Here is a 21,714-nt window from a genome sequence, read left to right as displayed (position 1 = left end):
CCACAGCAGCTCTCTCCTGCTTCTCACGAGGGCTAGCTCCACAGAAGGGTAACAGGGGACGCTCAGCCCAGACTCCACAATGACTCTGCTGTTCTGAAGGCAGCTCTGGGTCCAGTGGGTCCTGCTGTCTGCCAGGCAAGTCTCCCAGCTCTCGCTGTAGCTCTCGTCCCTAGCGCTGATGTGAGTGTGTGTGTGTGTGTGTGTGTGTGTGTGTGTGTGTGTATGTACAGGGACAGCAGCCAGCTCTTTGCCGGGCTCTCTAACAAGTTCCGCGAGTCTGTTTGTTAAAGAAAAATTCCAGTGGGTGCATCCAACACATGGAACTCAAGAACAGAAATTATATTTATCCGCCCCACTGCCAAAGAGATCACATGCCCCGTGAGTCACTCCAGATGTGCTCAAAAACAGAGTCTCTCTGTGGAAGCCCAGTGCCCCAATCCCAGGGAGAGTAGGAGTAACAGAGGTCCCACTCCTGTCCTCCCCAGGAGTAACAACCACTCTACCCTTGGGAGGCAGGAGAGGGCGTCTCTGCACATCTGAAGACGGAGGGGTGGTAAGAACCTCACCACTGGCCTGGGAGGACCAGGACAGGCATACCTGTGGCTCCTGGGGTCCCCTTGGGTTCGAGGGCGACGTCTCCCTTTTTGGAGGAAAAGATGTGTTGGAAGACATTGCTGCTTCTGCTGCTGTATTCCGATGCTCAGGCCACTCTGTCTCACAGGTGGACCAGGGGTGAGTTGTCTTTCCTTTATTTGTTTGATGCTTATGATTCTTTCTTGAATATCATTAGGAATCTTGAGGGGTGGAGGGAACAGAAGGAAATTAGAAGCCCTGTGCCCTCCTTTGATCTCCTCTCTATCAAATGCTTTATGCTTCTCAACAGGCTAGAAGGTGTTAGAAGGTGATGGGGGAAATGACACCCCAAAAAATCAAAGCCACTGAGAAAATGGGATTGAGGTGGAGAGTGCAGAGAGCATCCCTCCCTGACAGGCCGGGGAGAAGGTCATCTTTGTTTTGTAGAATGTGGACAGACTCCTGCAAGTGCCCTCCAGGCTGCCAGCTGGGCAGGGCATGGGGAGAGCAGGTGCCCAGGGCTGATGCTAATATGATGGCAATGGGGGTGCTGGCCGGCCAGAGTTCTGCTCCCTGGGGACGTGGCGTGTCCACGTGGAGGGCTCCACACTGCTTCCTGAGCAGGAGTGGTCACACCTTTCCAGCTGGAGACAGCTGGCCCAGCAACAGAAGAGGAATAGTAATCCCCTCAGCAACCTCGTGTCTGCCTGGCTGCTCCCACCCCGGCCAGGCTCCCCTGGAAAGGAAGAAGCCCAGCAAGGCTTCTCCCCACGGCCGACTTCCTTCCCCTCGGGACGCGGCTCCTCAGAGCTGGCCTGGCATCTTTTTCTGGTTCCCGTGGGCAGACACTGGCAGCACCTCTGGTCAACTAAGGTTTATCACTTAGGAAGCGAGGGGCCCATCACGCTGACCACTGCATGCTGATCTGAACTGAAATCTTTCTGCTGCCTAAAGTCAGTGAGATTTCTGTCCTGGAAAGAACTGGAAAAAGAAGTCAGGTTCGCTGGTATTCCCAGAGATCCAAAATGGGGTGAAGACGGCACAACAGCAAGGGGATGAGCCCCCTCTGGTTCTCAAGGAGAGAGTCAGGGAAGGAAGAAGGGGCCAGCTGGGGCACGGAGCAGCATGGAGCAGGTGGATCTGATATGGGGAAAAGCAAGAGTCAAGGCACTTATTAGGGTTCTTACTCCCTCACTTGTAAACCTGAGATTAGGGACTTGTCAGTTCTCTATACTGGGCTGTGAAATGATTCTTGTCTATGGGGTCGTACAGAGTCGGACACGACTGAAGCGACTTAGCAGCAACAGCAGGGACAAATAATTAATGAAGCATTTCCCCCTTTTTTTTTTCTGGTAAACATCACCCACCCACACACACTTCCCTGCTCATCATGTGCACAAATTGGGGGAGCAACACTTGGAAGCACAGAGCAAAGAGACCTTGGTGTTGTGTTCTGTCGTTTACCCCTGTGTGACACTGGGCCTACCTTAATTTGCCTATTAAAAAAGGATGATAATATCCACTCTTCCTAACACACAGGCTGTTAGAAAGCCAAATGAGATGGTTTGATTTTTTTTTTTACGAGTCTTGTAAATACAATATAGCTGCATCATGAACTGCAAGGAACTCAAAAAAGTTCTGCCTCTAATTGGCTGTGTGATGTCTGGCAAGTCTCTTGACCTCTCTGAGCTTTAGTTCATGAACACATAACATATTATAACATATGTTATAACATAATAACATAATATTAATGTTAATAACAACATAACATAATAACAAAAAGTGACCCTCATTGCGTTGTCATGTGAGGGTCATATTCAAATATGTAAATAAAACGCTTCCTAGATAATGAGGAGCTATATCAAGGTCAACTATTACCTACCACTTAAAAAAATTTCATTAAAGAAAGTGTGAGGTTCTCAACAGAAAACCTACAGGTTCTACAGCAACATCCAGAGAGCAGTTGCTCCGGCCCTCTAACTCACTCTTCCCTGGGGAAGGTCTGCCCTCCCCCCACCCCCATATCGATAACAATCTATGTAAAGACACAAAGCCAACACAGCTGAAATAGAGGCCTCCATGAGCCCGCTGATACTAAGTGTTGGATTAGCGGTTCATGTCAGCGTTCAGAGCCAACAAATGATATGGGAGCCCTTCCAACCATCATCAAGTCTTCCATGCGGTTGATTTTTTAAAATTCATTTTTAACATTTTGTCTAATCATGAAAATAATCCACAGTTGTCATTTTTTTAAGATGGAATGGGAGTCACACCCGAAGAAAACCAATTTTTCCAAACACATAAACTGTCTCTTTCACCTTCATCCTTACCCCAAGCCCACCCCCACCTCCACCGCCAGGCCTAATTTAGAAGAATCCCCTATGGAAAGAGTCGGAGGGCGACTTCTCCCTACAAAGTCCTCCTCCACCCGTCCCGCAGCACCACCCCAGCCTCCACCCTCCCCCTCCGCCTGGCCCCTCGGGTGAAAGTGGAGAAATAAACCCAACAGGAATACACCCTGCGGCAGGACATCTTTTTTCCCCTACCATTCTCCCCGCCTCTCCCTCAGACACGCTCTCTAGGATTCCGCCCTGGGAGGTGGCTGCTCCAGCCTCACCGACTGGATTGAGACTAAATGGCTCACCTGTGGTTAGCGAGGCCTCCTGGAAGTGGACACACCTGGCCCAAGTCCTCATCCCACCCTGTCCTGCCGGCGCATCACTTGAGGGACTGCAGGGAACCTAGCCAGTCTTAAAAAACAGAAAGAAATACATGCATGAATTCCTATAAATATTTAATTTTTATTCCATATACATGTTATTTCTTGTTTAAGTAGTTTCATAAGGAAGGTGGCTCTTCGGTGTCCTTTTCAGCTGTCCAGTTCAGTGTTTTGTGGATTTTCAATCATGAATGTTCTGTGGAGGGAAGGGCCCCAGGTAGGGACTGACTCACTGGTCCAGCATGACCGAGTAGCCACTTCGTTTGCTGCATGTCACTGCATTTATGCAGCTGTTATTCTGAACACTAACAGGTAGGAAAACTGGAGGAAGGGAAGAAGTTAACACGCCCCCAGATCCCTCCGTTGAAAGCCTAGAGCTCGACCTCACTCCTGCGCTCAATTTCTAGCAGCAGAGCCTTGCTGTCCTCATCCGCGCCTCTCCATCCCTTCCAGGTGCTCCCAGCATTCCCTGACTCCACTTGGGTGGTGGGGCTCCCCCTGGGCGGTGGGGCTCCCCTTGGGTGGTGGCATATTCTGGCCAAGGGGAGCCAACTCACAGCAGCCCTTTCAGAGGCGCTCCAGGAAGACGCCCAGCACAGGGACTAAGATTCTGGCTTCTTCAGAATAGCACTGTGTTTCTAAAGGCAAGGTTTCCCAGCCAACCTCTGCCCCCCATCTAATGCCTGATGATCTGAGGTGGAGCCGATGTAATAATAGAAATAAAGTGCACAATAAATGTAACGCACTTGAATCATCTTGAAACCATCCCCCGCCCCAGTCCATGAAAAAAGTGTCTTCCACGAAACCAATCCGTGGTACCAAAAAGTTTGGGGACCGCTGCCTGAAGGGCTGGCCCAGGAGCCAAAAAGTAAATGACATCAGTAGGATTTGGCAAAAGATCTTTTATAAATGAGGGCTTTTCCTTTCCACATCCATGGCTGTTTCCATAGAGTCGCTTCAACTGATTGATGAGAAATTTGAGTCCTTCCCAACAAGGTCTTTGGCACAGATGCTGTACACAGTTACACAGAAGCCACAGTCTTAATACCGTTCTGTTTGTTTGCTTTTTTAACCTATTTGAGAGACGGGAGGGAAGAAGAGATTTCTGTCACACGTTATAAAAGTCAACAAGAAGACCAGGCTCAAAGCAAAAATAGGCTCTCCTGTTTAGGCAGGCTTCCGCCTGCAGGTCTGGGCAAGAAAGCTTGAAGGAGCTAAGGCATAGAGAGCAAGGCAGGTGCCAGTCTTGACTGAAATAATTAAAAGTAGCTTCTCTGGTGTGAAGAAAAGGGAGCCTTTCTTTGCTGTTGGTAGGAATGTAAGTTAGTGCAGCCACTATGGAGAACAGTATGGAGGTTCCTCAAAAAATTAAAAATAGAGCTACCGTATGATCCAGCAATCCCACCTCTGAGAACATATCTGAAGAAAACTTTAGCTGCAAAAAATACACGCACCTCAATGTTCACAGCGGCACTATTCACAATAGCCAAGACACGGAAGCAACCTAGATGTCCATTGACAGAAAATGGATAAAGAAGATATGCTACCGATATACAATGGAATACTACTCAGCCATAAAAATGAAATAATGCCATTTGCAGCAACATGGGTGGATCTAGAGGTTATTGTAGTAAGTGAAGTCAGACAGAGGAAGACAGATATCATATGATACCACTTATATGTGAAATCTAAAATATGCTACAAATGAACTTGTTTACAAAACAGAAACAGACACAGAAGACAAACATGCAGTTACTAAAGGAGAAAACGGGTGGGAGAGGGATGAATTAAAAATTTGGGATTAGCAGATACAAACTGCTGCTGCTGCTGCCAAGTCACTTCAGTCGTGTCCGACTCTGTGCAACCCCATAGACGGCAGCCCACCAGGCGCCCCCGTCCCTGAGATTCTCCAGGCAAGAACACTGGAGTGGGTTGCCATTTCCTTCTCCAATGCGTGAAAGTGAAAAGTGAAAGTGAAATCGCTCAGTCGTGTCCGACTCTTATCGACCCCATGGACTGCAGCCTACCAGGCTCCTCCGTCCATGGGATTTTCCAGGCAAGAGTACTGGAGTGGGGTACCATTGCCTTCTCCGCAGATACAAACTACTATATATAAAACAGATAAAAATAAGGACTTACTGTATAGCACAGGGAACCATATTCGACATCTTATATAACCTATAATGGAAAAGAATACATGTATTTATGTGTGTGTGCTCAGGTGCTTAGTCATGTCCGACTCTTTGCAACCCCATGGACAGAAGCCCACCAGGCTCTTCTGTCCATGGAGTTTTCCAGATAAGAATACAGGAGTGAGCTGCCATTTCCTACATCTGAAGATCTTTGGCTTCTACTCTCAGGGAGATGAGAAGTCACAGAAGTTCCCCGGCAGAAGATTGATATCATGGAACCTATGTTTTCACAGAATTGCTCTAGTTGCTTTGTTAAGAATACAGTGAGGTGGATGGACTTCCTTCCAGTGGTTAAGACTCCGTGCTTCCATCGCAGGGAGCATGAGTTTTATGCCTGGCAGGCAAACTAAGATCCCTCCTTGTGTGGCATGGTCAAAAAAAAGGAATGCAGTGAGGATGCTGATGGCAACCAAGGATGGAAGCAGAAGCACTATTAGGAGAAATGTTCACGGTTTAGACACCTGGAGGTTAGCAGGGATGTGGTAAGAAGTAGCCAGATCCCAGGTATGTTTTGAAGGTAAAGCCAACAAGATTTGCTGATTCGTTGGGTGTGAAATGTGAAAGATGAGAAAAGGCAAGGATGACTCATGACTCCCAGGTTTGGGCTTGAGCAGCTGGGAGAGATGGAAAGACAGCAGACAAAGCAGGAGAGGAGGAACAGGTGCGAGGGGTGGTGGGGACTGGCATTGGGTCAGGCATCTGGAAAGACAACTATTACAAATCCAAAAGGAGATTCCCGTAGGCAGTTGGGTATCTAGAAATCTGACCTGGAAATACAAAGCAGACGATCAGTACGGAAGTCAGGGTGGTGAGGAGAGAGGAGTCTCGCATCCTGACACAGGCTGAAGCCAGGAGTCAGCAATACGAAGAGATGGATGAGGAGTAAGAGCGGCCAGCAGGAGAGGATTTTTTTTTAAGCAGCAGCAAGCAGCAATGTGTTTTCATGCCAATTTGAAAACTCAGTAGAGAAGGGAAAACTAATGATGTGCGAGAGAAAGGTAGAAAGGTGAGTGAGTCTTTATTGGAGACCTGATCCAAGGCTCTAGATGAGAGCAGGGAAACAATAACAGAAGGGAAGTCAGAGGATCCAGGCAAGAGGTGGGTAACTGGTATCAGGAGAAAGGAGGAGGTGTGGAATCATCTATTTCATGCTGAAATAGAGTGAAAGGAATCAGGAAATGTGAGTAACGGTTAGGCAGCATTTCAGACCCCTCTTGAGAATGTTGTTGTTCAATTGCTCAGTTGTGTCTGACTCTTTGAGACCGCATGGACTGTAGCACACCAGGCTTCCCTGTCCTTTACTATTTCCAGGAGTTTGCTCAAATCCATGTCCATTGAGTCAGTGATGCCATCTAACCATCTCATCCTCTGCCACCCACTTCTCCTCCTGCCTTCAATTTCTCCCAGGATAAGGATCTTTTCCAATGAGTCAGCTCTTCACATCAGGTGGCCAATGTATTGGAGCTTCAGCATCAGTCCTTCAGTGAATATTCAGGACTGATTTATTTTAGGATTGATTAGGTTGATCTCCTTGCAGTCCAAGGGACTCTCAAGAGTCTTCTCCAACACCACAGTTCAAAAGCATCACTTCTTTGGCACTCAGCCTTCTTTATGATCCAACTCACATCTGTACATGACTACTGGAAAAGCCACAGCTTTGACTATACATACCTTTGTTGGCAAAGTGATGTCTCTGTTTTTGAATATGCTGCCTAGGTCTGTCACAGCTTTTCTTCCAGGGAGCGTCTTTTAAATCCATGACTGCGTCGCTATTTGCAGTGATTCTGGAGCCCAAGGAAATAAAATAACTTTGCATAACACATTATAAATCAAAGTTAGAGATCTGTTTTAAAAACATGTGTGATTCATTTAAGAGTATGTTTTACACCATATGCATTCATTCATTTCTAATTAACTACAAGTATACTTCCTGTAGGACCTCCCTGGTGACTCGGACCAGGATCTGCCTGTAATGCAGGAGACCTGGGTTCAATCCCTGGGTCAGAAGATGCCCTGGAGAAGGGAATGGCTACCCACTCCAGTATTCTTGCCTGGAGAATTCCATGGATGGAGGAGCCTGGCGGCCTACAATCCATGGGGTTGAAAAGAGTCAGACATGACTGAGCAACTAACACAGACAACACACACACACGAATGAACACACATACACACCCTGTCAGTGAGATTGGAGGAGTTTTTGTTCACCTGGTTTTTGGTTTTGCTTTGTTATTATTAATTTTTAGTTTGTATTGAGTAGAGTTGATTAACAGTGTTTTATTGGTTTCAGGTGTACAGCAGTGATTCAGTTATACATATACATGTATCTATTCTTCAACTTTTTTTCCTATTTAGGTTCTTACCGAGTAGTGAGCAGAGTTCCCTGTGCTATACAATAGGTCCTTCTTGGTTATCTATTTTAAATATAGCAGTGTTGGGTTTTGAAGCCCATGAAACCTGGATTTTAATCTCAGTCCTTATTACAAACCAGTTGGGTGGCCGAAGGCAAGTTCCTTAGCCTCCAAGTTTCTTCATCTATAAAATGGAATGTGAACACTTACCTCACAAGGTACAAAAAGCCCCCTGCCCCACACGCACCATCAAACAGCCACAGCAGCCTGAGCGGTATGTGCAGAAGTAGGGCATGGGAGGAGGCAGGGAGGGGCCATCTTTGAGATTCCTGTGCTCCCCACACAGACTTTCTAAAGCAATAACCAGCCCCAGGCCAGAGGCTGACCTTATTTCTAACAATCTTCCCCAAACTGTTATTATTTTAAAAACTTTAAGAACAAGGGCTACTGGAAACAATGTTTCCATTATTAAACACAGCTTTCATCAGGAAGCCTTTTCTTCCCAACTCTTGAGAATTAGTGGTCCACCAGCGAGTCTGCACCTTAAAGGAAGTGACTGTTCCGGGGGAAATAATTGAGTGAAGAAAGTGCAGGTCTGAATAACTTTAGGGCTCATGCTGGGACCTTGTTCCCTTCTCTGCCCTTCCCCTGCTGCTGAGTGATTTTTTATTTTTTTTAAAGAGAACAAGACCTTTCATTTCACAATCACAAAGACGACATAAAGAAGTTGCTCTCAGATCCTCAAAAAGGGGTTTCATGGTCAGAAGAAGACATAGCCCACATCTGTTCCTCCTCCCGCCAAGGAAAGTGCAGCCCTCCTTGTGTCTCCATCTCTGTATCCGAGAACACAAGGGTCTCGGTCTCTTCAGTTCAGTTCAGTTGCTCAGTCGTGTCTGACTCTTTGCGACCCCATGGACCACAGCACGCCAGGCCTCCCTGTCCATCACCAATTCCCGGAGTTTACTCAAACTCATGTCCATTGAGTCGGTGATGCCATCCAACCATCTCATCCTCTGTTGTCCCCTTCTCCCGCCTTCAATCTTTCCCAGCATCAGGGTCTTTTCAAATGAGTGAGTTCTTCGCATCAGGTGGCCAACGTATTGGAGTTTCAGCTTCAGCATCAGTCCTTCCAATGAATATTCAGGACTGATTTCCTTTAGGATGTCTCTTTCACCTCTTCAGATGCCCGCATAAGGCCCTGTCAGATGGGAAGCAGCTCTCAACTCTAGCAGCGCACCCACTGCTTGGCAGTGGGTCTGGATAACCCAGTGGTTACGGACCCTGCCTGTCTTTTGCAACACCTGGGAGCTGTCAGGAGTCCCGAAGCCTACATCCATCCACCCCAGAGATGCCTGAGAACTGGCCTGGGAGGTAATTTTGGGCATTTAGGCCTTTAAAGTTTCCAGGTGATTCTAAGGCATGGTCAAAGTTGAGAACTTGGAGTGGCCACTCAGCCTGGCCAGCTCCTTCTACACAGCCTTCGGTCAAGCACCCTCTGATTCTCAACCCAGGCTGCCATTCGAAGCACCTAGAAAGCTTTCAAAAAGTTGACTATCCCAATCACACCCTAGTCACTTCAATCAGAACTTCTCCGGGTGCCCTGGGTGACTCTCACGTGGGGTCAAGCTTGCTAACACGTGGAGTAGATGCCTTGTCCTCTTCAGCTCCACAGGCAGAGGCCGCAAGTGAGCAGAGGCTCACTCCAGCCCTAAAATCTATGCTTCTGTGGGAAAGGGGCACTTTTCTGGCAAAGAGAACAAATTCTGCTAAAATTCTGGGCGAGGAACTACTGTTCTGGAGTTCATAGGCTCTGTCCCCCAAGGTGGTCTCAGGAAGTAGGGCTGTCCCTCTGCCCGTCCAGGTCCCCTTCCATGTAAGGATCCAGTCTGCAACATCTGCATCTTGTGTGCACCCTGAAAGCCTGCCAGGTTCTCCACCAGGCAGACAGAAATCTGAAAAAGCATATTTATCCAAGCCCCTGAGGAACTTGTGGGCTAGATAATAAATGGATTACAGAGACGGCAGTATTACAGCAGTTCTACAGCCAGGCAGTTTTTCCACGAGGTTGGGATCCTACCAGTGAGCTTTTCAGGAAATGTCCTTTACATCAAAGATGTTTCACTGTTATCACTTCTGATAGAAATCCTTCTAAATGCTTCTGCAGTTCCCTTCTTCAACATTGTACTCTGGACATCACTGGACCCTTCGCTGATGGCCCAAGGTCACCATATTCAAGAAACAGAGCAATAGTGTATAATTATGCAAATTGTGTTTTGCACAACTTCAGGGGATTAACCTTCCCTTGAAGTCTCACCAGTTTTTATAGCTACTCGCCCAGTTTTCTGGTAGATCACAACCAAGTGTCTCAAAGAAGTGTCCCATTTTTCTTACATCTGGCAGTGGGCTTGCCAATCCTTTCTGCACCGTGTCTTGGGACATGGAGGGGCTAAGGGGATGGATGGGGCCACCTGCTTCTAGCCTGATGGATCCAGGAGAAGTGCAGTTTCTAATGACTATTCCTACAGTGGGCTTCTCGTGTGGCTCAGTGGTAAAGGATTCACCTGCCAATGCAGGAAACTTGGGTTCGATCCCTGGGTCAGTCAGATCCCCTGGAGAAGGAAATGGCAACATACTCCAGTACTCTTGCCTGGGAAGTCCCATGGACAGAGGAGCCTGGCAGGCTCTAATCCATGGGGTCACAAAGAGTTGGACACAACTTAGTGACTAAACAGAAACAACAATTCCTATAATATTCTGTCTTCTCTTTCTCATGTCCTCTGTCAGCTCCTCATTCTTGGTCCTCTCTGCCTCTAGCAGTTCGCCCATCTTCTCCCAGCTATTCCATCTCTATGCAGCCACTGAGGAACTTCTGTGTCAAGTCACTGATTTTATATCCAATGTGTTTCTGAGTCAAGCCCTTGGCGCCACACACCCCCAGAGCCAGGGTCAGGGTCTGTGCAGCTCTCTTCCTACACGTCGTCACCTGTGCTTAGATTCTTGGCAGCCCTACTCCAGGTGGGAGGGGAGTAAGGCAGAAGTCTGAGTCTGGTTCAAATGGTTGTCAATAAACATAAACCAGTACACTTCATTCTGATGAAGTGCTGAAATGTGCAGTGTTAGTAGGGAACAGTAGTATTAGGGAGCTGTTTGTTGAATTGGGGGTGGGGGTGGGGGGTGGTCAACTGTTTGCTCATCTCTTTTTTTATTTGTATTGAAATATAGTTGATTTCTAATGTGTTAGTTTCAGGTGTACAGCCAAGCGACTCAGTTATATGTATCAAGATTCTTTTTCTAGATCCTTTTCCATTACATGTTATTACAAGATATTGGGTATAGTTCCCTGTACTATCCAGTAGGTCCTTGTTGCTTATCTATTCTATATATAATAGTGTGCCTCTACTAATCCCAAACGCCTAATTTACCCCTCCCCTCCACCTTTGGTAACCATCGGTTTGTTTTCTACGTCTGTGAGTCTATTTCCATTTTGTAAATAAGTTTCATTTTATTTTAGATTCCACATATAAGCAATATCATGTATGTTTTCCTCTGACTTCCTTCCCTTAGCATGATCATCTCTAGTTGCACCCATGTTGCTGCAAATGGCATTACTTCATTCTTTTTGATATCTGAGTAACATCCCATTGTTTATGTATATGTGCCACTTCTTTATCCATTCATCTGTCAATGAACACTTAGGTTGCTTCTATGTCTTAACTACTATAAATGTTTTTGTTCTAACATAAAGGCCCGTGGGGATTCATACTCCTTAGACATACATATTTTTCAAAACTTTCTGAAATGATTCTGATAAGAAGCCAGGTTTGAAATTATTGGTGTGAAATAGTAACCTCTGATATGCCTGGGACTCTCTGGGACACAGCAGGGCGGTCTGTCACCTCTCCCCCTCTGCATCCACCGCCACTCGGAGTCACTTTCAGGAATGGCTGGCTGACCTTGGAGTTCACCCGCGGGGAAAAGCCAGTGCACACAGCAAGCTCTCAAGCTCACTCTTAATTTCTTGCAGCTGTGCTCTTCCCTGCCGCCTACCGGCCAAAGAGATCCTCAACGCTGCCCTTGAACCCCGTCCTGCAGAGCTCCCTGGAGGAAGTAGAACTGCTCTATGAGGTAGGCAGAGGGCAGAATGAGCAACCCAAGTCACGGAGAAGGCATTGCTCCTTCTCTGTGGTTTTTGGAGGAGTGACCTGAGCCCCTGACAGTGAGTGGCCTCTGCTGCCTGGGGAACCAGACTAGACTTGTTTGTGGAGGTCCCAGAATCCTGCCCACCTCAAAGGCAAGTGGTCTTCGTACTCCTCTCTCCTGTCCCACCTGTCATCCCAGGGATGGACAACATTAGGAATTCAGTGGAGGCAAAATTAGAGATTTAGACTGGGCTCAGAGGTGCCCCTACCAGCACCCAAGCAGCAGAACAGGGCAGTCTGCCCCAGCCAGGGCTTTAAGCCAGGATGGGTCAGCAGCGCCCAGACAATGCCACACCTGTTGTCTGAGCGGAGCCGAGTCTTGGTAACCTCACACAGGGAGAGCCCCATTTTCAAGTCTGGGGCCACCCCAAAGGCTCTCTTCCTCTGCCTCTCACACCTCTGGCACCACGACCCCACTTCTCCTCCCGACCACGGTGAATTTCCCAAGGCCCCGTGGTTTGGTTTAGGGGTGAAAATGCAGGCTCGAGATCTGAGCTTTAGTTCAGCTTCTGCCACCCGTCGGCCATGTAACCTTACATAAGCCACCACGTCTCTCTGGACCGTAGTCTCCTCAGCTGTTAAACAAAGGGCTCCCGTGTTCACCCAAGTCCCCCTTCTGCCTTGAGGTCCTCAAAGACCAGAACTGTCTGCCTGAGAAGGAGACAGCCTGCCGCAGCCACGTGGCTGAGCCAGGCAGCAGATTTCAAACCCTGCCTCGGGGAACAAACTGGAAAATGCACAGCCTTTGCCAAGACATGAACATGGGAGTCTGAGGAACAGATCTGCTTTAGGAAGATAACAGACAGTAGCATGGAAAATGGGTCAGAGCTGGGGAAAGCCAGAGACAGAGGGAAGAGTCAGGACTTATTAGATTCCTGATACGAGCTTGACACAGAGCAAATGACAGACCTTACCCCTACCCTTAAAGAACAGGTAACAAACGAGGACAGATCTCTGTAACCCACCTAATTCCTAGCACAATTCTCTGTATCCTTTGAATTCCCAGATTTTGATTTTAAAGTATCCAAAACAGTCAGTTTGTGCTGCAAAAGAGTTTTGGTTGGCAGGAGGGAGAAAGGAGAGAAGGGGGTGACTTGGGACACTGGAAACAACAGTCACTTAACAGTGGATTGAAGCAGGCTCAGTGTTAGACGCCGCCCATATTTGTCCTATTTACTCCTCACACTATCCCAGTGAAGTGTTCTTAACCACATCACAGAGGGATACAACAAGGCTGAGAGAAGTAAAGTAACTCATCCAAGGTTACACAGTGGGAAAGTCAGACCCGGGACCCAGGTCTCTTGATTCCGAAGCTCTTTGTGAGCCACCTCCCTTACATGAACACATGTAATCGTGAATCTGGTGATGCTATGTCCTCAATAACCATGGGTGCCTCATGCCTTTCCACATCCCGTGTTTCTCCCCAGTTCCTGCTGGCCGAACTTGAGATCAGCCCTGACCTGAAGATCTCCATCAAGGACGAGGAGCTGGCCTCCCTGCGGAAGGCCTCGGATTTCCGTGCCGTCTGCAATGACGTGATCCCCAAGAGCATCCCCGACATCCGGCGGCTGAGTGCCAACCTTTCCAGCCGCCTGGGCATCCTCAAGAAAGAGGACTTCGAAAGGACAGCGCTGACCCTAGCCTACACGGCTTACCGCACGGCCTTGTCCCAAGGGTATCAGAAGGACGTCTGGGCCCAGTCCCTCCTCAGCCTATTCCGTGCCTTGAGGCATGACTTGATGCGGTCCTCAGGTCCGAGAGCATCTCCCTGAGGGACTGGCCTGCTCCAGGGCCACGGAGCGGGGACCGGCATACAGTAATCCAGAAATTCCTCATTCTCTACTCCATTTACAGAGACCAGCCACAGAACACACACTGCCAACTCAGAGCTGCAGAGATCAAATAAGGAATCCTGCTGCTCTTTGCCCCTTGTAACTTCTTGATAAGCGAAAGATTGTGATTTATACCATAATGTGACCTGAGATGGAAAAAAAGGGCTGCGATGGTAATTCAAGATGCCTCCAGAGGGTGAATGGTTGGCCTGGCGAATTGCAGCAGTATAACATATGGTTAACACTGACTGCCCATGACACAAACACCCAGGAGTGAGGAAAGAGACAGGAGAGACATCATAAAAGTTTGGACATGACGGGAAGGTGGTGGGGGGGGACAAATTTCTTTGGTCCTAAGAGATGAGGGTGCTGGATTGAATGAACGTCTTTCCAAAGTTCTGTAATAAGATAAAAAGAAACTAGTGTGTGTGTGTGTGTGTGTGTGCGCGCGCGCGAGTGCGCGCCAAGTCGCTTTAGTCTTGTCCGACTCTGTGATCCCATGGACTGTCACTTTCCAGGCTTCTATGTCCATGGGATTCTCCAGGCAAGAATGCTGGAGTGGGTTGCCATGCCCTCCTTCAGAGGATCTTCCCGACCCAGGGATCGAACCCGCCTTTCCTGTGTCTCCTGCATTGGCAGGCGGGCTCTTTACTGCTAGCACCACCTGGGAAGCCCTAAAGAAACTAGAGCCATAGCCAAATAAATATATTGTTAACCAAGGGCCTACTTCTCAACTTTTTCAAAAGCCCCCAAGAAGAATCAGTCAGAAAATCAGTTATGACTTATATACCAAGTTTCTTCTTTCCTGAAGGCTGGTCTAATTTAGCAGAGAAATATGGAGGAGGCCCACAGAAATGCTACTGTAATGCCTTGCCTTTTGAACAGAGAAGCCAAGCTAATGCAGAGAGGGTCATCCTGACAAGAGAGGTGGCACCCATGCCCTGGTCTGTCTATTCTAATGCTACAATTATTGAGCAGCCTCAGAGAATTAAGTGCACCAAATAAAAGTGATTTTCAGATGACAAAATGTTAGCCCTTCAAATGCCAAATCTTTCATTTCAGAATTATTCACTTGATATATTTTAAACTATACATATGAAATGCCTTACATTTTTATTTAGTATCTTGGAGACATCCTAGAGTAGGAGTTAGATAAGATCTAAGATCCCTCTACTTCTAAAATTTCCACCGTCATTTAACTAGGAAATGTTACGGGGGGACACCTGCACCTGCATTGTCCAGTCTGCTGGACTGCTTGTATCAACCCTGAAAGTTCCCAGGCTTTGTTAACTCTGAATCTGGTATATTTCTGCAGCCTTCCTCAGAGTCAGGCTGTAAGAGTGCACTTTCCTCTGCTACCAACATAACTTGACCTTTGCAATTTGTTCTTTCTAACTGGCCATGGCCTGAAAGATAAGATTGCAAGTCTTTTTAGCATTCTATGTTAAAGAAGAGTTAATCCAAGAAGGTCCCTGCCAGGAGTAAATCACCTCAATTCTAATTAAGATTCCTCACCAGCTCAGAGATGTTTCCAGCTTCTCCAAGGTTTACGACTGGGTTCAAGAGGCTAAAATTGCAAGAAGTCTAATCTTTGAATAAGCGAGGACTCACTGAGCTAAATCTGATTCTGAAATGGGTTTTTAACAATTGTTGTTTAGTGATGATGAAAGCTGGTCTCGACTTCTTTAAAATCTTTGAATAAGGGAGCCTACCTAGCAGTACAAGCTGCAGGATCTTTTGAAGAAATATCAGGATGAAGAAATATGTATTTATCATCAAAGAAAAGTCTCATTTTGCATCCTCACTCTCAGGCTCAGAAGACTAACCAGCCAGTCTCTCGTTCTCATTCCCCAGTTATACATTTTGTACACCCCCCAGATACAGATTCTGATATATACCTTTCCATTCAATTTCTTTCTAAGAACACATGTTCTCTTTGACATCATCACTCCACTTGTCTCTTTGTGGTCATCGGTGTCTCTGCTGCTCTGTCTTTGGGTCCGATTCTGATATCCCTATATCCATTCCTCAAGGCACGTCTTGATTTCTTCTGGCTAACCTCTCACTGTCTCTGCCTGGCTCTCTCTGATGCTCACTGTCTCCTTCAGGGATTGCTGCTAAGTCTGCTAAGTCACTACAGTCGTGTCCAACTCTGTGACTCCATAGACGGAAGCCCACCAGGCTCCCCTGTCCCTGGGATTCTCCAGGCAAGAACACTGGAGTGGGTTGCCATTTCCTTCTCCAATGCATGAAAGTGAAGTCGTTCAGTTGTGTCTGACTCTTAGCAACCCCACGGACTGCAGCCTACCAGGCTCCTCTGTCCATGGGATTTTCCAGGCAAGAGTACTGGAGTGGGGTGCCATTGCCTTCTCCACCTTCAGGGATTGCTGTCTGATTAAAACAAAGGCAAAACAAAGGTACAGACAAGTTAGGCATTGCCCAAAACTTAGATTAGCCTCACAGCCTACCTTCAGCGTTGGGGCTTTGCCTGCATGAGGGTTGGGGAGGGGGTCAGCTGAGGCCTCAGTCCCTGGACACTGCGTACTAATCTGACAGTCAGTCCTGCATCTGCTCTGGGGCTCCATGCCTATGAGAATGGATCTAAGAGCTTTCCTCTAGTCACCAAGCAGAAAGGCCCACACTTGGTGCCCTGAGCACCATGTGAGGACACACAGCTGCTCCCAAGGGCAGGAGATCCCTGAATAGGAGAGGGTTGTTCTCAGGACTGGTGATAGCAGTGGCAGTTCATTCATTCACCCTGCCACAAATAAATTAAAGGCACTTTTGTACTGATAAATCGGGTCCAAACTTATGTGGCAGTCAACTGAAAAAAAAAAAAAAGGAACAAGAAGGACACAACCTTTTTAAAGACAAATGAAATTTTCATTTTTGTTACTAGATGTGTGCGTGTTCAGTCATTTCAGTCGTGTCTGACTCTTTGCGACCCTATAGACAGTAACCCTGCAGGCTCCTCTGTCCACGGGATTATCCAGGCAAGAATACTGAAGTGGGTTGCCATGCCTTCTTTCAGGGGATCTTCCCAACCCAAGGATCAAACCCACATCTCCTGCAGCTCCTGCATTTCAGGTGGATGCTTTACCACTGAGCCACCAGTGAAGCCAGTTATAGTAGACATTGAAACACTATTTTAGTCTTAATACAAATTGTTTACCCACAAAGAGTTTTACAGCAATGACTTCATTCATAAACAAAATCAAATATTCTTCTCAACACCACCACCCCAAATCGTGACTCTTTGCCTGGAGAGCAGTAAAGGAGTAGCCTGGACAGCAGTGGACTCTCCCATTTTGTCTCATGAATGCCACACTACACACTACAGTCACAACCAGACACATTTGTCATATTCACTCAAAGAATAATTCCGAGTGTGACATCAGTGGAAACTTGCCTGGACTCAATGGAACCCTTCTGCCATTTCTAGATGCTGGGTAATTGCAGCATCTAAAAATCTTGGAAGTTTCTTCTATAGTTGGCATTCTCATGGCTACCTCTGGTGTCCTCCCTCAAGGACACTGAAAAACATCTATAGGCTGAAACTTCCATTGCTGTGTCCTCTCACCTGGAATCTAACTAAAGGAGAATCACATAAGTAGTGAATCAGAAGATATTTCAGGGGCATGCGCAGGGCATGCATGCATGTTAAGTCTCTTCAGTTGTGTCTGACTCTTTGAGACTTCATGGACTGCAGCCCACCAGGCTCCTCTCCAGGCAAGAATACTGGAGTGGGTTGCCATGCCCTCCTCCAGGAGATCTTCTGGACCCAGGGATCGAATCCGCGTCTCTTGTGTCTCCTGCATTGGCAGGCAAATTCTTTACCGTTAGTGCCACCTGGGAAGCAGGGCACGGATCTAAAATTAAATGCTTGTAAAATGGTGCTCCTTACTTCCCTAACCCATTTTAATGTCTTTCTTTTTTTTTTTTATTGTGGTTATAAAACATGTCATATGAAATTTACCATTCGAACCGAACCATTTCTAGGAATACAGTACAGAACATTTAGCTACATGCACACTGCTGTGTGAAAGATCTCTAGGACTTATTCATGTTGCAAAAACAATACCTATGAAACAACATTCCACTTTTCCCTCTCCTCCTGGCCCCTGGTAACTACCATTCAACTTTCTAATTGTTAGACTACTTTTGATGCCTCATATTAATGGAATTTGTCTTATATTTCTGAAGCAATGTGTAAAATTTCCTTAAGAAAATGTTTTGTCTGAAAAAATGGAAAGAGTCCTGAAGGTGAACTACTGATATGACTGTGTCACATAATTTTATTTAACAAATATTCACTTGCTCCTGCTGCTGCTGCTAAGTCGCTTCAGTCGTGTCTGACTCCGTGCGACCCCTTAGATGGCAGCCCACCAGGCTCCTCCATCCATGGGATTTTCCAGGCAAGAGTACTGGAGTGGGTTGTCACTGCTTTCTCCGAATATTCACTTATGTTGTAATAAAATTCTCCAGGCAAAAACACTGGAGTGGGTTGTCACTGCTTTCTCCGAATATTCACTTATGTTGTAATAAAATTCTCCAGGCAAAAACACTGGAGTGGGTTGCCATTTCCTTCTGCAATGCATGAAAGGAAAAGTGAAAGTGAAGTCGTTCAGTCATGTCTGACTCTTAGAGACCCCATCGACTGCAGCCTACCAGGCTCCTCCGTCCATGGGATTTTCCAGGCAAGAGTACTGGAGTGGGTTGTCACTGCTTTCTCCGAATATTCACTTATGTTGTAATAAAAATGTCATGATCGAGTTTCCAGGCTCAGTGGAATCCTTGTTATCTCAGATTATCTCACCAAAGAATTTGAAGTGGCTCACGGGTTTAGCATTGAATGTTGACTTCCACAGCTGTCTGCATCCACTCTCTTTAATGTTTGCCACCAAAACATCACACACATGTCACTGTTCTTCCTGAGTTTCAAAATCATCACAAAAAATGAGGCTTGAATGTAGTAAATATGACAGTCAGTCTTTAATAAGCACTTAAAGAGATGAGTCATAGTAGCTCATCCTCCAGTGGCAAGACAATTTCAAACCAGGTCACCCACAGCTGCTCCTGCTTTAAGGGTCAAGAAGAACTGGTTTTCAAGACTCACCTTTCCAGATTCACTTCACCTTTAGCCTGGGGAGTGTTTTCAACTGGCATAGCTGCAGACCTTAGAATGCCATTTTTGGGTTCTGTGAATTCAAGAACATGAATTTCATAACCCTTGACTTCCCCACAGCACCTCTCAGATCAAGGCAATGCTGCCAAAGACCACCAATTATAAAAGTGTGGGTGCTTTCTCTCTCTCTTTCTTCCTTGCCCCATATCCACATGACCTTTCTGAGAAAAGAGAAACGCTTCTCTTCTTCTATAAGCAGCAGAAAGAGTCCAAAGTCTGCAAAGGCCCTATTCTTGAACCCATCCATTTTTTTCTGCCCTCCCACCTCCTCCTTGCACACCAGTCAAAGGAAGCCTTCGGCTTCTATTTTGGTAAAGAGCCTCAGAGAGAAGCATTTGAACACCTTCTCCAGCCAGAAGGACCATGGACGTCCTCCAAATGCCTCTGAAATAAAATTGGTGTCTAGACTTTTCCAGAGAGGCAGTACCCTTCCCACTCTCCCTAAAAGGTCTGTGGTCTTTCTGAGAGGCTAACGTCCTCTGCTGACTCAGATGCTTTGTATTAACCTGGGCACTGAAGTAAATGGTCTTTGCCACCAGGGAAGTCTGAAAGACTTAATGTTGTACAGTGGTGGTGGTGGGTGGTTTAGTTGTTAAATTGTGTCAGACTCTTTGCGACCTCGTGGACTGTAGCCGGCCAGGCTCCTCCTGGAATTCTCCAGGCAAGAATACTGCAGTGGGTTGCTATGCCCTCCTCCAGGGGATCTTCCCAGCCCAGGGATCAAACTCGCGTTTCCTGCATCTTCTCCGTTTCAGGCACATTCTTTACCACTGAGCCACCAGAGAAGCCTCTTGATGTTGTATCCTCTGGGGCAAATGTCTCCAGGGTTGATGTTTCATTTTCTCCCTGCTACCAGACATATCTTCCTGAGGACTAGGTCAGCAAGTGGCCCTCAAAGAGAAAGCTCAGTGTCTTATGCTTTGGATCGTTAAAGCAGTGTGTTGGGAGGTGGGATTATGTTTACTGTGATGGTCATCACTCCGGCCCCTAGGATGTTTGAGGAACAAAAATAAGCTTTGCAAGTTTCTTGGGTTCTGCGGAATCAGCAGGCCCCTGCTGGGACCAATCCCGAACCACCTTTGGAAGAGATACTGACTCATTCTTTCCAACGTGCTGATTGGCTGCGATGAATGGGCGTGGCTACCGCCTCTGTCCCGCTTCCCATAGGTGAAGGAGTGTTAAGGTGGGCCTCTAGCAGGATTTTGTCCCGTGACGGAAAAAGGAATGTCTTGGGGACTTTTTTTTTTTTCCTGCTCTGGAGGCCCAGGCTCAAGGCAAATTTATAATGGGAAACCAATTAGAAGGAAAGAAGTCTGAACAGAGTTAAGGTGCCAGGTCCTGGGAGAAGAGACCAGCATGCTCTGCTGACAACCCTGGGGGTTTGTTTTAAGGGAAGGGGGGCGGGGACGACTAGACTTTTTAAGGGAAGGGGGCACAGCCGGCTCAGGTAGAAAGTGAAGATGGTACTGCCCAAAGCAGGCCATCAGTGAGAAGAATGATGGAGGGCGCCACAGACTCTTGGCATCTTTTATTTTTTCGAAGCTTTTAAATGACTTCGAGGCCAGACAGCTGTAGCAGAGGTGTACTCTTGATCGATTAAGGGGGCTTTTGCTAAGCTGTAGAATAAAGTGACTCCATTACTGATCTAGCAAAGGGAGCGAGCCACTATGGTCCCGTGGGTCATGCTTTCCTGCTTCCTTTTTGCTGGGCATGAGGCTATGCTCACCAATCCCACCTAAAACCGGAGGCGAGGAGCCCGGCTTTTGGTGTAGACAGGGGCTCTACCTGCCTTCCTGTTCTGCCCATAAAACGAAAGAGGACTCTTGGAAGCCGAGAAAGGTTGGAGAAGTCTTTCTGGACGGAGGCGAGCGTCGCCAAGCAGCACAGCACTTGGCTGGCGCGGGCTCCGAGGGGCGGAGGTCCAGGATGGGCTTGCTGAAGGGACTTCTCGGAGCCAGGAAGCTGCTGCTCGTCATCCTCGTGCCGCTCCTGCTGCTGCCCCTGCCCATGCTCCACCCCAGCAGTGTGAGTACCGGCCCGTCCCCTCCGGGGGCCAGGGGGTCAGCTGGGAGGTCAGAGGGGAGGTCGCTGGAGGGAAGAGGGGCGCTCAGTGCAGAGTTCAGCATGCTCTTCTGTCGGTGTCAAGAAGTGGAAATGCTTTCCTGGAGGAGGCTCACATGCTTTCTGCCCCAAAACTGCCATTTTCAATCCCCAGTTCCCCCAATCTTATGGCCCCCAACCGGGAGTGAGATAAGAAGAGGGGGTGGGTCATTGGCTGAAGTGGCCCGTCAGTGGGCTAGGTGAACACCGATAAGGATGCTCTGGACAGCGGTGTTTTCCAGGAGTCAACATGTGACCATGGCATGAGAGAGCGACTGGACATGCAGGAAGATCTCCCCATAGAGGAGGGGTCAGGGAGGGAGGGGATTGTGGACCCCAGCCTGGCGTGTGCTGGGGAGCAGTCCCCAGCCGGGCTCTTGTCCATCGAGCCAGGGTCCTTGGGTGACCCACAGTGGGCTCTAATAACCACGATTGGAAACTTAATAAGTTCCTCCTGAACTTTAAGTTGAAAGTGGAACCTGGCTGCCTGCCCTGGCCCCATGCATATGGCCCTTTGATTATCTGTATCCTCTCTGTTTCCTTCTCTGAGCCGGTGGAAGGAGAGA

General features: G+C 47.5%; 2 protein-coding genes across 2 annotated transcripts in view; both read left to right on the top strand.

The window, feature by feature from the left end:
- The first annotated feature begins 363 nt into the window (after window positions 1-363).
- Window positions 364-14,582, top strand: FAM180A (family with sequence similarity 180 member A). Its single transcript, XM_019959147.2, has 3 exons — window positions 364-732; window positions 11,857-11,957; window positions 13,459-14,582. Exons 1-3 carry the CDS (start codon window positions 657-659, stop codon window positions 13,801-13,803), a joined length of 522 nt encoding a protein of 173 aa, XP_019814706.1. The 5' UTR covers window positions 364-656; the 3' UTR covers window positions 13,804-14,582.
- Window positions 14,583-20,257: 5,675 nt separating this feature from the next.
- The window catches only part of SLC13A4 (solute carrier family 13 member 4), a 42,448-nt gene continuing 40,991 nt past the window's right edge, over window positions 20,258-21,714 (top strand). The window contains exon 1 of the mRNA XM_019959146.2: window positions 20,258-21,073. Coding sequence (XP_019814705.2) covers window positions 20,759-21,073 — 315 coding nt within the window. The 5' untranslated portion in view covers window positions 20,258-20,758. The remainder of the gene's footprint in view (window positions 21,074-21,714) is intronic.

This window comes from Bos indicus, chromosome 4 (assembly GCF_029378745.1).
Source record: "Bos indicus isolate NIAB-ARS_2022 breed Sahiwal x Tharparkar chromosome 4, NIAB-ARS_B.indTharparkar_mat_pri_1.0, whole genome shotgun sequence".
NCBI lineage: Eukaryota > Metazoa > Chordata > Mammalia > Artiodactyla > Bovidae > Bos > Bos indicus.
The sequence above is the reverse complement of the archived record's forward strand: the minus strand, read 5'-3'. Positions and strand labels throughout refer to the sequence as shown.